The 17833-nt window shown below is 37.1% G+C and overlaps 1 protein-coding gene across 1 annotated transcript in view; it reads right to left on the bottom strand.

Moving 5' to 3' along the window:
• Positions 1 to 818: 818 nt before the first annotated feature.
• LOC119785226 (CMP-N-acetylneuraminate-beta-galactosamide-alpha-2,3-sialyltransferase 1-like) overlaps positions 819 to 17833 on the bottom strand; it is a 73259-nt gene continuing 56244 nt past the window's right edge. The window contains exons 3-6 of the mRNA XM_038287731.1: positions 9162 to 9341; positions 6462 to 6507; positions 6256 to 6375; positions 819 to 2458 (exon numbers count right to left, since the gene is read on the bottom strand). Of these exons, the coding sequence (XP_038143659.1) occupies positions 2285 to 2458; positions 6256 to 6375; positions 6462 to 6507; positions 9162 to 9341 (520 nt within the window). The 3' untranslated portion in view covers positions 819 to 2284. The remainder of the gene's footprint in view (positions 2459 to 6255; positions 6376 to 6461; positions 6508 to 9161; positions 9342 to 17833) is intronic.

Genomic DNA, 17833 nt, shown 5'->3' on the forward strand with positions numbered 1-17833 from the left:
CCTCCCGATCACGCCCCTCCAGGTGTCACTGTCGTTTCCCACGTGGGCGTTGAAGTCTCCCAGCAGAATGATGGAATCCCCGGGAGGGGCGCTTTCTAACACCCTCCCCAGGGATGCTAAGAAGGCCTGGTACTCCGTACTGCCGTTCGGCCCATAGGCCGAAACAACTGTCAGAGTCCTCCCTCCAACCCGAAGGCGAAGGGAGGCGACCCTCTCGTCTACCGGGGTGAACTCCAACACGAGACGGCTGAGCTGGGGGGAGACAAGCAGCCCCACCCCCGCCCTCCGCCTCTCCTCGCGGGTAACTCCAGAGTAGAAGAGAGTCCAGCCTCTCTCAAGGAGCTGGGTTCCAGAGCCCTGGCTGTGCGTAGAGGAGAGCCCAACTATTTCTAGCTGGTATCGCTCCACCTCCCGCACAAGCTCGGGCTCCTTCCCCCCCAGTGAGGTGACATTCCACGTCCCCAGAGCTAGTTCAAGCGCCCGCGGATCAGGTCGCCGAGGTCTCCGCCTCTGGCTGCCGCCCAATCCTCTTTGCACCGGTCCCTCATGGTTCCCCCTGCAGGTGGTGGGCCCACTGGGGGATGGCCTCGCGTCGCTCCTTCGGGCTGGGCCCGGCCGGGTCCCGCGAGGAAGAACCCGACCACCAGGCGCTCGCCGACGAACCCCAACCCCAGGCCTGGCTCCAGGGTGGGGTCCCGGCTCCGCCGTACCGGGCGACGTCACGTGCCTCGTTTGAGTCCTCGTCATAAGGGTTTTTGAGATAGTAGCTAAAATCTCTTTATTTTTATGCAAATTTAGGTCAACTGGCAAAAAATTAAATTTCATTGTTTGATAGAAATACTCGTATGAAAAAAATATTTACTGCAAAGTAGCCACATTGTGATTAGGTTTTTTTTTTTTTAAATAAGGGAATGAGTTTTAAAATGATCTTCGATTGCAAACGTCTACAAGGACTCAAGCAAAGAGCAACGTGATGGAAATGAGTAATGTGAAAACTGATCAAGGCCATAAAAACGGGAGCCATTAAACCAAGATATCTTAACTCTCCCATTTTGATTATTTCAATATAACTTTTGCACTGGATGCACTGAAACGCAAAAAAAGGACTAATTCTCACTTGTTTAAACACATTTAATAAGTTCTGCAGCTGGTATTAGCATGATAGCGGGCTAACAATTGCTTGAAAGATCAATGGTGGGTCAATTCAAGTGAAATAAACTGATCAAGATTCATTATACTCAATGCATTTTTTTATTTTAACCAAATTTAAAGACACAGATACAGGAGAACGGCAGCATCAAGCTTACAAAAGATAAATAAAAGGATCGACTAAAATCGCTCCTACATGGAAAAAAACATATTTATTCGAATCTATGACGACATGTGAGAAAAATAAGGTAGGTTCATTTTTTTAATGCAAAATTTGAGTCAACTGCCAATAGAGTAATTAAGTAAATTCATAATTAAACTTTATTGTTTGCTAGAAATGCTTGCAGTATGAAAAAAAGTATTTGCTGCACAGTAGCTTTATTTATCAATATATTTTTTTACAAATGCCACATTGTGATTAGCTTTTTTTTTTTAATAAGGGAATGAGTTTTAAAATGATCTTCGATCGTCAAACGTCTACAAAGATGCAAGCAAAGAGTAACGTGATAAAAATGAGTAATGTGCAAACTGATCAAGGCCATAAAAACTGGGGCCATTAAACCAAGATACCTGAACTCCCCCTTTTTGATTATTTCAAAATAACGTTTACACTTTAGTCAATGGGGTTTAGAAGCTGTTTTTTTTGGTCATAAATGTGGGCGTTTTAAAGCTTTAAATGTAGGCCTTTTTTAAGCAATCCGGCCTTAAATCCTGCTCTCTGTTCGCATAGATACGCAGTAAAATGCAGCGCATCGTCTTTTATGCTGCTGATAGAACAGCTTTGTTCCTTTTCTTTTTCATTAACCTTTGGTACACGAGCTTAAGAAGTCGACAGTGTTTCACTGCAAAAAAGAGGGTGAGGTGAAAAAAAGAAAATAGAGGGAAAGAGATAATCATGATTTTGGCATCTTTATTTCCTTCCTGCCTGCTCAGTCTAGGGAGGAACAGCTTCTGGAAAGCGGCAGTGAAAAAAAAAAAAAATCTTTATTGGTTTTCCAATTACCACGGCAGCAGCTTCAGCTAATACAAAACAACACGGCTGTGTAAAATACATAAAGCACAGATGTTTGAAGACACCATGAAATGATGTTTGTTTTTATTTGAAGGTTGATGACGTTCCTTCCCACGCTTGGCATCATCTGCCAGAGAACATCCGGATTTTGTGCTTGTCCGCCAGCAGCAAGGTGACATTATACTCATAATCTCCATCATGGACTCCCGTGTGTCTGAAAGCGCCGGCCAAATGGTTCTCCTCCCAGTAGTGGTGCCAGTTTCCGTACTGGTCGGCACCGAATCCAAACACACTGACCTGAAACAGAAAAGCAGTTCAATCCCTGTCAATATCAGTCTATAGCAGGCCTGGATTATTTCTTTAATTTCCAATATCTTAATATTGACACCACTATTTCTGATTCCCCCAAAATGCATTAGAAATCAGAATTCAGGAAAACTAAAGTCAGCATGAGGAGCATGCTTGTAAGCCGTTTGTAACATAAAGCAACATTTAAGTTGTAAAAATATCTGTTTTTAATTTATAAATATAAAAAAAGGCACAGTAAGAAATGACTTGAAAACTTATTAATAATCAGCGGATAAATGTTTTTAAATGTGACAGAAATCAAAGCGTTTCTTTTAATGCTTACCCACCAGCCTTTCTCTCATGTTTCCACTAATAGCTTATCTTTAGTGATGAACTCAAAGCCTTTGAGGTCAGAAGGTCTCTCCACCATCACCCTAATCTCCAGCTAACTCCCAGAGGTGGCTAATAGTTTGCTACATTTAGTCAGTCATATTTATTTAATTTACTTTTAGAGAAAAACTATACTTTTTACTTTAACTAAAGTAATATTTTGGTGAGAGTATTGCTGCTCTTGGTTACTTTTCCTACTGGAGCAAGTCAAAGATCAATAGATATTCTCTCTGGAAGTTTGTTACAGTATCTTTCCTGACGTATATGCATCACCTACTAGAAAATAGCTTTTAATCATTTATGTTGACAAATTTATTTGGAACAGTGTTTTGAAATCATGCTATTTATTATTATTTATTTATACTTTAACAGAATTCACACACCTCTCTGTCGGATTAGATCATTTTAACCATTAAATCAGATTTTAGAAGCCAGCAATGACTCAGTACTTGATTAGCCATTTTACCAAGTACTTCTACTCAATTCATTCTAAAATGACTACTTTCTACTTTTATTGGAGTAAAAACTGTTAAAGTAGTGTCACTTTTACTCATCAAGAACAGAATTGCACATAACCTGTCATGACCATGAGATTTAAATTCATAATAATGAGATACTAAGTCATGTTTTTGACTTTTGAAGTCATAATTATGCAATAATTATCTCGTAACAATAGCTTCAAACTTATAATAATGGGTTATTATTTTCACTTTCACTTTATTTTTTTAGCAAATAATCCAACATTAAACAACAAAACAACAATATCAAAACAAAACAAAACCAACAATTTACCAAAAAAAAAAAAGGAATAGGCTGAAGCAAAGCTTATTATTGCCTACCCTGTTTTTTGTTGTTGTGCTGATGCCATTTTTTTGGCCTGATACCTGGCTGTGCAGTATTGGCTGATATCGATACCATACCGATACCATCTGTTTGAAATTGATGTGTGTGTGTATATATATGAAGAACTGCATACTACTTGGATTTAAAATAATTGCCATCATGGCTTTGTCAAGCTGCTGCCTACCTTTGTGAAGCAGGAAAAAGATTAATACAAAGTGAATCCAGTAGAACTTTTTATTGCCTACCTGGAATGGGTGACAATAGTTGAATAAACTTTTGGCTTTAAAAATGGTATTGGTGCCCTATTTGTTGGTACTCGCCGATATCGATACCATTTTAGTGCTCGATCGGGGCCCCGCCTGATACTTGTATTGGTAATGGTGCAACATTAACTATTCATTGTCGTGAAACATTTTATACATCATAATTATGACAAAATATCTCATAACAAAGTTTAAATCTTAATTATGAAAAAATTCCAATTTTTACTTTCAAGTGGTAGAAACCAGCTTCTATTTCTACTTGAATAATATTTTTTTTTAAAGTAGCCATACTACTGTACTTTTGCTAGTAATTAGGTATATTTATTTAGTTATATTTACTTATGCACATTGTTAACTTTCAGTTGATTCATATATTTATAGAAATATCTCTCCTTTTCTTGAGCAAAATGTTGGGTTTTAGTAACTTTAATGAATAGGGAAGAAGCTTGTTTTAAACAGAAGTGCTTCAAATAAAGACACTGATGTTTCTTAAAGCTACAGTGTGTAATAATTACAGGGATATACAGTCAGAAATGTAATATATTATACATAACTATGTTATTTATCATCATCTACGAGCTCAGCCTCTTAACCTTAATATTTGCGTTGCCTTAAAATTCGTTATTTATAATTACATAGGAGCGAGTCTCGCAGCCATGGAGGCAGACATCTTTGCGCTACAGCAGCGCAGAGCAAACAAACTAGCGATTGCGAGATCGCCCATTACGCTCGAAAGTAACTACGGCAAGTTGAGAGAGATGAACTGAGACGGTACTGAACAATAGATGGCAGTATTATGCCATCATCACTTGAGAAGGTAGGTGATGCGGACGTCGTGGAAGACATTTTGTCCCGTAACGCTCGCCGTACTGTTGGGGGGGAGAAGCGGTGGGGGGGAGATGTTCATGTTGCTGCGGTCTGCAGTCTGGATATTAGATGTCGCTGAAAATTACACACTGTAGCTTTAAAGTGTGTGTTTCTCTTTTTTACACAAGCTAACTTAATATATGTGATGAACCTGGAGGTAAAGCTAGCATGGAGGAAGCTCACTGGAGGGAAGTCACATGTAGCTTTGCTTAACCTGCTGTGGCCATTGGTTTTAATAAGTTTAATGATGAAAAGAAAACATATTAGTGTTCCTTCTCTTTTCTTTTTCATTTGTAATATTTCAAATATGTAATTAATTGGTTTCAAATATCATATATTTTAAAAAATATAAATATTCATACATAACTTTACTTTTGGCTCTGTTCTTATTTGAAAAGAGAAATGCAATTTAGAAATGAAACTTTGCATTTTTCCGATTTAACTATTTCTTATTCTTATATATTGTTAAAAAACAAATTTGTCATATTGTATTTTAAAAAAAAATCATTTTTGTAAAAGATTTTCCTTTTCCATGTATTTCCTGATTTAATATTTATCATAATTATTTTGTGCTTTTCAGATCGAGATTTACGGCTTGCTTTATTTTCAAATTGCGTTTCATAGATCACATTCTCTTCACCTCCAGCCCAATACAAATGCTGGCTCTTGACGAGCACATGGACCAAAAATATGTTTTTGCTAATGTCCAGCAGACCAATAGAAATGTTGCTTTGCTCCTCACGCCAGAGGAAATCCCGCCCCCTGAAGCGATAAGAATATGATCTGCAGGAAGGGAATTCTGAAAAGGGAAAATTTGATAAAAAGTGAAAAAAAAATAATATAAGTAGAAAGCAAAGTTTCTCTCAAAACCAAACTTAATATACTCATATTAGAATTTAATCAAATTTTAAAAGAGAATGGGATCTGTAAAACACCTTTCGAAAAGAAGATTAAAAAAACTCAATCTGAAAAAACAAATATAACTAAAAATTCAATTTGAAAAAGATTTTAGAAATTCACATTTCAAAAATATATGATTAAAAAACGTTAAAATATATGAAAAATGGAAACAAATGAAAAATCACTAACTAGAAAAATTATTTAAATAAAATAAAATGAAACAAATATGAAAGAACTAAAAAAGTTGAAAAAAAAAACCCTTTTTGGACTAAAAGTATTTGTTTTCAGGATTGTATAGTTCTTTCAAATTGACATTTTCAAAAGATGTTCTTTGCTTTCAGCAATAAAAATGAACAAAATTAACTCTATAGGGCTCATAGATTCTAATATCTGAGCTGAAGATTTCTGCAGCTCCTCCAGAGCTACAGAAAGCCCCTCTGCTTCTACTGATCCTTGCTGTCCGTACAGATGGATTGCGATTGGTTGGCAGCAGTTTGGCTTCATCTCCACTTTTTTCCAGACGACTGATTGAAGAGTTCTTACCTGGTCACATATGTGGAGAGCGAGCAGCAAACTAAGGAAGCCAGTTGAGGGATATCGTCCATGACCTTCCAGCCAGGACTCGTGGACGTATTTGAAAAATGTTGGACTGTAAATCAAAACCTAAAATAGCAAAAAAATAAATAGATTCAGTTATATGCATTTGAATTGAATGAGAACACCTTGTTAATGAGCATGTTTAAACTCACCTTATCTTTGTTTGCCTTTATTCTGGGCATAACAGGTAAATATGTGCTGCAGAAAACAGACACACGACAAAATTATAGCTTCTTTCATTCTAAAGAAACAAAGAATAAAACTGCCTTTCCTCATTGAACCTGCGTGAATTGAACTAATTTAACCTGATGAACAGGTACAGGACTAAAAGCCCACACTTACTTTCCATATTTTCTTTTTTGCACTTTCCACCATTTGTCACACGAGAGCATCTGGTGTGAAGCTGAAAGTGAAGACACTAAATATTTAAATAGAGGTGTGTGTGCAGCACCTGCTGGGGAGCCCATGTTTGGTGAGGAATGAAAAATGTCTTCTTTGAATGCAAATGAGGACAAATAGCACTCTGTCCTTTCACATAAACTCATTTTAGAGCCCAGACTGCTTTAAAATGAAGCTAAATCCACAGAACAGAGTTCAGATTTGATGGATTTTGGGGGTTGAACCTGAAATTCCGGCCAGTTGGGTTAAAACTTAATGATGCAGACAGATTACTTTGGCAGCAGGACAACTCTACACTTATGAGTAGCATTTGCCTGGAAATGTTCACCTTCTCATAATGGAATGATTGATTTATTAGCTCTGGCTTTGCTTGGCAGCAGCTCTGTTTTACCTCTGTAGAAAAACCGTTAGTGTGTGACTGGATGGCAATCTGGTGTTAGAGCAGTGGAAATGAATCTGGGAGTGGGACACATGCAGCATGCATGATAATGCATCTGCGGCTTGACAGGGAGGATAGGTGAGGGCATTAAATGTTAAGCAATAACCATGTTTAAAATGTTCATTGTGACAAATGTAAAACAAAGTTACGGTTAAAACTAGTTTTGCGCCAATGCTATTTTTTGGCATGGACAGGACCAGTGCGTAGTCAGTATTCTTTATTATTTTGCTCTTTTATCTGACCGAATCCCTCTCACCAGCGTGGCGCCTTGTCTATCGAATGTAAACAGAGTTGTGTCGGCTTGCCGAGTTGTTTTACTCGGGTAGACACACGTCTGTCAGCTGCTATCACTATCACTAAAAACGATTGTTCACGTGTTTAAACAGGTTTTTCGGCGAGTGGGTAAGGGCTATACGTCTGCTTCTGCCTCATTAAACCCAAGTCGGCCTCAGCAGATGGCCGCTCATACTGAGCCTGGTTCTGCTGGAGGTTTCTTCCTGTTAAAAGGGAGTTTTCCTTTCCACTGTCGCTACAGGCATGCTTAGTCTCTAATAATGGCCTGTCTGGCTGTTGGCAGAGGTAAATAATGGCCGGACTTTTATACAGGCTGTGGCTATAATCAGAGCCAACAATGTTCCCGGGCAGTCCTCAACAACCTGTGATAGTAACATACAAGTACCACAGGGGGGCAATGTTTGCTAACGAATCCAAGCCATTAGCATGGTAAGTCCCATCCTTAGGGCAGACAGTGCCGCAGACAGGAGGTCGACTTGTTTTGTTTTTATGACCGAATTTGCGGAAAACAACTCGTGAAGTTGGACCAGCTAGAAGAGTGAGGTGCGTGAGAACGCTAGGACCCTTTTTCCACCTGGATCTCCGGTCTTTTTCGCCGTCTAATCCCTCTGTTGTCGGACTACTTCCCCCCACTTTCTCACCGCCTCGGCCGTATCTAGACCCATAGTGTATAGCGCAGACCATATAAAGCATAAATCAAAATTCAGTTTTCAGTTTATTAATATAGCCCTTTACAATTCAACCAATGTCTGCGTCAAGCTCACTGCGACACACTGCTGCAGGAGTATAACCAGCCACACAATCGTTCTGATCTGAAAGGCAGAACATTTTTTTTGCTGTGATTGCAGAACAGTTTCCATTAATTTAAAAAAAAACGTTGTTTCGCAAATCAGTTTGGCCAAGATTCCACTCTGTCTTTTTTTTTTTTTTCCCATATTCCCGTGCAGAAAAATTGCAGCTGCTGGAAGATGTCTGAATAATGGTCTGTATACCATTATGGTAACTGTACTTTTTCTATAAATGAACCGAGTATTTTAAAGGTTCAAAGAGACAAAAAATCTGTTTTGATCAAATAGAAATAGAGGCCTGCCTCTAATTCTGGCCTCCTTCCAATAATGGCCTGAACCAAGATGTAGCTGAGTGAAATAAAGGCCCCGTCCTATATTATGGGATTTACGGTAGATGGATGGATAGATAGAACATATAAAAGAGGATAACAAATTAAATTAGATTAGAAAATAATAATATATTGAAATTTCAGAATATATGGAAATTTCTTTTGTATCTCTCTGTTCTGTTTCTCAATCTAAATAGTCTTTCACTTTTGGACAGTCATCAATACTTTTGTCATATAGTGGTATTCACTCTTTGGGTATAAAAAATGCCCAAAGAGGTACACAAGTTAAAAAAGAGTTAGAAAACATCGCTCTACATGACAGTTTTGTTTAAAACTTTTTGTTTAAACTCAGCCTGTTTGATAGTAATTTAGAATATAAAGCAAAATATCTGCAACATTTACATTTGCACAGCATTTCCCTCATGATGGGTTTTGGAGGCAAGTGAAATATTGTCCAAACATTAAGTTATGGTTAGGAATCTGTTATTATTTTTCACTTTTACATCATTTTGCAATAATGCTTTGACTTTCACCATATATTCAATATTGTACTCCTGTTTGAGAAGCAATGACCACTGTGGTGCAGTTCCAAACAGAACTTACTGTTTTATTGTGCCAGTTGTCAGAGCACTGATAATCCACTGCAGGTCCAGAACTTTGAAAGGGATCAGCACCAGACTGGTGGTGTTGTCCAAGTCTATGGCACTCTCTGGGTACATGACGTGATGAGTTGTTCGTGTTCCTACATCTTCCTCAAACCCATCAGTAGGGGCCTGGTTCATCCTGGAGGGACAGACAAAAAACACCTGCAATTTAGCAGTTATTTCTCTTTCTTCCCATTATTTTTTCATTTGTCCAGAGTTTCTGTCCTTATCCATGGACATTTTGGTGTATTTTGAACTCACAAAGATAAAAATAAATAGTTACCACCAACAAATATGCTCCAGTGATTTATGTTTTACTCCAAACAATTCCTCCCAGAACACCCCAAAGGGGGATAAAGTACAGAGCTTGGCCAAAGAATCTGTATGTTTTTGGTATTTTTATATTTTGCAGCATTATATCCACACTCCTTAGTGTTGTTTACAAAAAGCAACAAATAGTAGATTTACGAAAAGTAGGAAAATGTGATACAGGGTTTCCAAGGTTATTTTCTAACTAAAATGTTAACACTGGCTGTGTCCTTCTTATACATCATTGGTATTTGAATCCTGCTGCTATAGGACTAGGGTGCCTGAGGACATGGGGACCGCTTTTTATCATTCTCTTTCTTCTGTTCTCCAATTCTACACGACTTGTTAGTTCAACCCATAACTTTATGTTCTCTCTGCTTTTCTTATCATAGTAGCTTCATCTGTTCTCTACTGTCATCAAAACCCTAGATGCTAGTTGATAGTCGGTCTGTTTTTCAGTGCTTAGTCCTGCCTCTCTCCTAGACATAGGTAAGAGCTCAGCTTTAATTGTATATAACTTTATGTGCTTTTTTTCAACTCTTTGAAATGAAAACTATCTCATAGCTTAGCTGTTTATTCCCTAGACAGATTCACCTGTGGAGTTGGTTTAGTGATAAGTTTTCTAACAAAATAAAGTTGACTATATAAATCTGTGCTTCTGTGTTCCTTTTGCATGTCTGCTTCCATGAACCCCAGTCAGATATAGCAGATGGTTGCCTACACTGAGCCTGGTTAAGCTGGAGATTGCTTTCTGTTAACGTTTTTTTCTCTCCACTATCACTGCATGCGCACTTGGTTTGAGGGATTGCTGTAAAGTCTAAGACATAAGTCATAGACTGCTTTGCATAACAATTTCTATTAAAACAAGTAACATTTTGGTACCATTGACCAAAACAATTAAACTGTGAATCAATTTGACTGTATGATCTGGTGAACTGTAAAGTGCCTTGAGATGACATGTAGTGAATTGGCGCTATAGAAATAAACTGAATTGAACACTTTTACCACTTGGCCCATCCAAGAAGAACAGGGGTCATTTAAAAAAAATAATGCATGGAATCTTTAATACTAACAATCAAAAAACAAAATGGTGGAAACAAAAACATTTCATATTTATCAAGCCATGCAAATGCACTAAAACAAGCAAGTTTCCACCTTCTGTTCTCCCTTTTTCAGGGCCAGATTGGTCCATGTGAAGCACCGCATGAACTTCATGTTTAATTAAATGAGCCAGCTGATCAAAGTTATTTTATAGTTACCAATGGCAACCGCAGGGAAGAGAGCTAAAACAGTTGAAACAGTTTAATCAAGGCAGAACTGGTGGACAGTTGGAAAAATATGTTTGGTAGCAACAATAGTAATATGAGAAATAAAAGAATCACAAATAAAAAAAAAGCAGATTTATATAGGGATTATATGAAGGAGATTAAAGGCAGAAGGCAGTACTGTGCTCTGTGCAGGTGGCTGTAATCAGTGAAGGGTTCTAGACGAAATGGAACAAGTATTCTTAATTTCTTATTTCACACATAAATCATCTTAGTCCATCTGCAAATTGTCTTTCCGCCTTAAATCGAAGTAAAATACTTAAAGAAATGTGCACTACAAGTAGTGCACTGCTTGTCTAAAGCAAAATATTGTTCTGTCTGTTTTCAGTACAGGGGCCAGAACCAGTTCTAGGGGGGCACTGGCCCCCGGCCGACCCTTGTCTAGAACCACTCATGGCTGCAATGTCTCAGTTTTATGGATTCATTCACAGAATTATTTTGTTCATAAAAGTTTCTCCAATCAGAGAGTTAATTGTTGATTATTTTGGAAACCTTTGGGGATATTTACTATGATAAAAACGGAAATTAACCCCAGAGATTTTTTTTTACCTGTTTTAAATAATCTGACTATAATTTTCAAATGCATTTCAAATCTTTAATATCCCATAAAATCCTGGCTATCCATATTTATTTTCTTTTTTGTTTTTTCCACATTAGGTCTGTCCTCACTGATCTGCTCCTGTTTACGTATGAAGGGCAGCTAGGTCAGTCTGTCTAATACTGGATCCCATACAGCACCTAGATAAAGGAGCAATGTTCCCAAAGTATGGGTCGGGACCCCCCTTCAGCAGGTTGGGAGTCACAAGATTTTTTCCAATCACTGGATTGTGATACCTGAGGTATGTGGAGGGCAAAAAATATATTATGAAATACATTAATGTGAATGTCCCATGAAACATTTACCATAAAATAAGCAGGTGTAACATTTAATGTAACACATGATTTAAATATTAGATATTTTGCTGTATTGTAAAGTACAAAATTAAAATAATTAAATGTCCCTTTACATAATAAAAAAAACATTTAAATTATAAGTTAACCAATTAAAAACATTCTTAAAACTATTTTAAATCAATATACATTTAATTAACATAGGGTTAATTATAAATACAGCGTGAACTAAGTGTATTTTTAGAGGGACGTCAATAGACAGACAACTTGGTTATCCTTGAGAACATGTTTCCTCCTAATTCTCATAGTTTTGATGTTCTGCAGACCAGAATCCATCACTACACTCGTAAACAGCCTAAAAGCAATCAAAGTGAGTGTTTAATTTATGTAGTGATCTTTGGTTTGACTCGCCCTGTAAATCATAGGTGGGGGGGGGGGGGGGGGGGGGGGAGAAAAAAGTGATAGTGAGAAAGATTTAAGCCGCTCATAGGCTTTTTAACATTATATTAAAGGTCCTTATATAGTTGTGTTCCACCAGTATAAGAAGCTGTAATATTGCAATACTAAATGTTTATGATGTAGATCTATATTTATCAGAAGTGTCAAGTTACAAAGTGTCAGGACTGCACTTTTTGGTTCTGTTTATGTTTTCTTTTGTGTGTTTTCAGTTATAAAGGTATTCTTTGCCCTCTGCTGCCCTCTTGTGTCACAATTTTTTTCGTAGCTCCCTTCTAGACTTCTCTATCTACACCTGCTCCCAATCTGCTGATTAGCCTGGTCTTTGTTCAGTCTCCCATTTATACACCTCATGTTCAGTCATTGTTTGCTGGTTTCTCATTGTTGTTTTGTTCCTCTGTCGTCTCCTTGCTCCCCATGTGTGTTTTCAGATAAGGTTTTCTTGTTTTTGGTTATCAGTATTTCGTATTTTTGCCCCTTTTTGCCTCTGGATGTTTATTAAATCATCAAAATAATTTGTTTTATCCAGACAATTCATTTCTATGTGGTTGGTTTTAGTGCTGTCCCAACTTATTGTTCATCACATACAAAAATAAATAATTTTTCAAGATGATGCAAAGTTAAATTTGACACTGTTACTATTAGTTATAAAACTAAAAAAATCAAATATAATAAGTATCATCCAGGATTTCAGAAAAATCTTCCTTTAACAGGGTAGTGTAGTAAAGCATTGGTCCTTAACCTTTTTTCTTGTATTACATTTACTTTTATAATTTAAGTAGTTTTAAAAATTGTACTTTTATATTTTTACCTGAATAAAAACCTTAAGTTGATACTCTAAGTTCTACAAACACCAAACCAAAACACTGCAAAATCACACCATATATATTTAATGCTCTAAACTTCCATATCAATGCATTTTTTTTCTTGCACTCTGTTTTTTCCTCCAACACTGTTTAAATTTGATCAATGCTGCACTGTCATGAAAAGCTGTACAAAAGAGAAATGTGGTCTTATTTAAACTCTGTATATACGAAATGACAAAACTTAAGTCTAACAAAAGTGTTTTAAACTGTAGGATTTATACTTTTACTTGAGTAATTAAAATTAATATTTTTAATACCTCCTATATTTATTGTTTTTAATAAAATAATACCGATCCTCTGAGAGGACTAATGTTGGCTTCAATTCTTCTCCTCGCTGTCAGTATCGCTGTTTTCCTCTGTCCTTAAAAATATGTGTACCGTTCACATGAGTCGTAACGCATACTTCCACTACATTTTGTTTTTTTTTTAATAAATGAAAAATTTTGCATAAAAATGTTTATATAAAAGTTCGAAGCCCTTATTTTGTGCACATGCAAACTCGATAAATAAAATGCCAGATTTGTAGAGTGCACAGCCAACTAGTGATGGATTTTATCACCTACAGCTGTTTCTCAGTTACCACGGGGTCCTGGCCACTTCTTTGATAATGTCCTTGACCAGCCTGTGACTCAAGATGGAAGGCCACGTCTTTGTAAATGGCAGCTTGTGCTATCCATATGCGCTGCTACAGTTTTACAGCTGGAGGAAGCAGTAAGTGGAGAAACACTAGATAGATCATAGAGTTTGGTCCGTTTAACAGAGTAACAAACTTCAAATGATTTTAGAGACCAGCTGGGTTTATATGAAGATTACATCACATACAGGTGGACTTTTTTTACCCATTAGTTGAATTTTATTTAGTGGAGTCCCCATGGTGTCTGCCAGGCAGGTATGAGTCAATGTTCTTACATTATTGTTGCAAAGACAATGCTTCGTTAATATGAATTTGACCAAAAAAAAAAAAAAAATCCAGAAGAGAAGCTTTTAAAAACTTATATAAATAAAAAATATTTTTTGAGAGTAACTTTGCAGTTTTATATTTATATATATAAAACAGAAAAAACAGCAAGGTTACCCTGTTTATCTTTTCAAATTAACTTTTTAAAAAAACCTTTCTTGCAAAAATTATGGAACAAAACTCACTCCATACTTGGAGAACCGGTTGCGGCAGAAAGGATTCTGGTGTAAAACCTTTGCCAGCTCTGATAAGTCATAACGACTTGCGGCAGAGCTGCTGTGAAGACCACAAAGAAGCTGAATTTTATCCGCTGTTTTTTAAGTATATGTGGGGTAAATACATATTCATGCCACACTTTCTGGTTTTAGTTTATAAATAAGAGAAAAAAAGGGTCATTTTTTGCCATCTTAATATTTAAACTATTATGGGTCACAATAAATATTATGAAGCCTAGGCGGAAGTTGAACTGAAGAAACTGATTACTTGCCTTCATCCACCTGCGACACAGCCAATTAGCTTTAAACCACGCCTCAATGAAAGCCAATCAGCATCCAAAGTTCATCTTAAAAGGCCTCCGATGCGCACTTGTCCTCTACCTACTGTGCAGGTGGTGGATGCGCTGTGTGACTTCATTCAGATGACCCCGTTTCAACCCACCTCCAGCCCCTCCTCCACCATCGTAGCTAAAGTTTCATCAGAGTGTCATTCCTCCTGGACTCTTACTGCGTTCCTCGTCTCATTTCAACCGGTCCGGCAGAAGACCGCAATGTTGAGCCTGATTCTGCCAGAGGTTCCTTCCCAACGGGGGCTTTTTTCCTCTCCACTGTCTCTTCGTGCTTGATCATCATGGACAGGTTCTCTCAGCCTGTGTTATCCAACTGGACTTCCAACTTCTAGGTCCCTGAGTTAAGCTCTAGTATCAGCTCACGCGATCCACTGGATCTCCCCATAAAGCTCAGCATACCGTCTCTCTAACCAGCAGTCTACAGACTGACCAACTTCATCTATCTCCACTCTACCACCAGTTTCAGGCCTGGGGGGGTAACAGTCCTATTATTTGCTCCTGTTCATGCATATCTATCAAAATTCAGCGCTATGTTTCCCACTGAGGTCTGAGCGCCAAAGATTAAAGTAATTGTATCAATAATTTCTTCTTATTGTCTTTTCTATTTGTGTGAGTTTTTCAGATTGAAATATCATATATCATTGAAATAAATGATCATTTATGGGCTTAATGTGTCAAAATCTATGATTATCAATATGTGTGAATATTTTTGTAAGACAATGATTATATGCAGAGCAACACAGTAAGATTTTAAGGAAAAATTTAAAAATAAAGGATAGAAAAATTTCTCATTCTTCATGTCGTATTGTGACCCAAAAACAAACTGGGTTCAATCCAGGGTCCCTGTGGCCTGAAAAATGCCTCTCAGCAGACAAGCCACGTCCTCCCCATTATTGTCCAACAATTTTCTCTCTCAAACTGGGACAGTAATTGGCGGGAATACAGTTTGACAATGGCAGCCGATCAGAAGCAGGAAATGACAGAGAAAACCTGCAACATGAGTCTGACCCCCCTGTGTGCCTAGCATTACCCATTTGAGAGCTCAAGCTTGAGTGGTATCATCTCCCTCATTACCGAGTCAGAGATGACAGCTATATAACAACCTGACATTTTCAGCCCGGGCCTGTCAGAACAACCGCTCGCAAGAAGCACCATCGGCCAAGGCTATTTATTGTTGATGACACGTTCAATATGTCATGTTCCTCAAACCAATCCTGCGTTCAAAGGAAATTGTTGCCTCTGTGCAACAGTTTGGTGCTATCAAAGGTGGTAGAAAGAAAGACGAAAGTTCAACAGTGTCACAAATAAGGAATTTTTACGGACTAACTCAACAAGGCAAGCAGCAAGATTAGGGAAAAAATAAGGTTTTATGAGAATTGTAATAAAAAGTAGAGCAACCGCTTTAAGAGATACTTTAGGCTTGTTGTGCATAGAAGGAGACACAAAACACCTAATTTCTTTGATGTTCTTTTAAAAATAAAGCAGAGTGAAAAAAAATTAGGCTTTTAAATTAGTAGTATTCATACGGCATTCTGGAGGAGTGATGGATCTATGGAGTGGATTTTGTTCCATTGTGCTGGAAGCAAAAAATACATGTGGTAAATAGAAAAAAAAGCAAGTCTGAAAAAAGAAAAAAAACTCTTAATCAAAAAAGGTTTCGAGAGTAACTTTGCTATTTTTCTAGTTTTTATCGTTTAAATTGTATTATTTTTTAAGGATTTTTTTTTTACAAATTGTATTTTTCAAAATCTCCTTCAGATTGAGTTTTTAAACATTGCAGAGGGCATAAAAAAAAATCTTACAAAAAAAAAAAAACATCTGAAAAAACAAAATCTGACAAATTTCCTTCTGTAATTAGAACATTCTTAAAAGTTTATTTTCTGGAATGCATTTTTCTTCTAATTTCCAATTATAAGATATATCTGGTTGCAAACAAAATCCCGCCGTATAGATCCTGTCTGTCTCCTGCTGTTTTTAAAGTGTCGTGGTTGTGGTATTATATCCCTGATTTCAATTATCACAGAAACACAGAAAATTTTCTAATGCAGGGATCCTGCTCTGGGTGTGCTTCGTATCTTCATTTCTGGTTAAAGATCACATCTTTAGGCAAAGTTATAGAGAAAACTACATAAACCTGTTCTATGTACTGTGGCTTTATTCACATTTAGACTGAGCTTTAAAGCCCCTGCAAGACATAAAGCAACAAAAGCTCAGGCTCTGGAACAGCTTTGTGGAGGAAAATGGTGCAACAGGACAATCTTTAGATCTTAAGCAGAGGGGAGCTGGACTTGGATTAAGAAAAATGACATCTGAGTCTACCTTGTGTCTTTATTGTTGGTTTCTAATATTTGATACAGACTCATTCTTTAGGTCCTTTCAAACCACCTGTCATTCCCGTCCAAAATGTGCATATTGCCGTCTACAAACAGGTGTCCCTTGTCTTTGAGATGCCAACGAACTTTTGAAATTTTTGAAGTTTTTGTTCTTTTATGCTGGGCTGTCCTTCTGCATAGATGCTGCTTTTAACCAATCTCTGTCTCAGTGCTTCGTTTGTTGGGTTTAAAATTCTGAGGAACATTATGTTTCTTATATACGACTTTATTATTGTATTTAAAAAAAATAAAAGTGTGGCTGGATTATATAGAGAGGTAACACAAGTAATCTCTAATGGCACGGATTGGCCGTCGTCATTTTATTAGCAATAGGTACATTTTCTAAAGTTTCAAAAAGAATGATGTTGCTGATAAAATGTAATGCTATGTCCATGTACAGTAAATGATGGAATTTAGAACAGAAATGTTTCATTATTAGAGCTAAATGCAAATATTTTTATTAAAAAGTTCAGATAAAGTTCAAATTTACATTTATCTTAATTTAGAGACCAATAAAAGCCACAGCATAGACAAATATCAGAGAAAAGCAACCCTGTTAGACAGACTTTATTCTCATTTTGTATACACGAAATTTCGTTTTGTACACACTCTGATGACATTTCCATTTGTTCAAGTGCAGCAGTGATCAAATGTAAACATTGGGGTAAACAGCTTGTGCAAGAAAAAAGCATTGATTTGGTAGGTTTGATGCAAAGACTTTGATATGATTTACAGTTTTTTTAACATTCAGCCTATTTTTTTGTATGTGCATGTCCACTTCATACCCATATATAGTAAAAACAGCCATCTTTATGTATCTGTTTAGAGACATGCAGTCTAATGAGTCTCTGTAACGCGTTCCAGCGCTTGATGAAAACTTTGGTCTAGT

The sequence above is a fragment of the Cyprinodon tularosa genome, unplaced genomic scaffold, assembly GCF_016077235.1.
Source record: "Cyprinodon tularosa strain WSP-4 unplaced genomic scaffold, ASM1607723v1 ctg244, whole genome shotgun sequence".
NCBI lineage: Eukaryota > Metazoa > Chordata > Actinopteri > Cyprinodontiformes > Cyprinodontidae > Cyprinodon > Cyprinodon tularosa.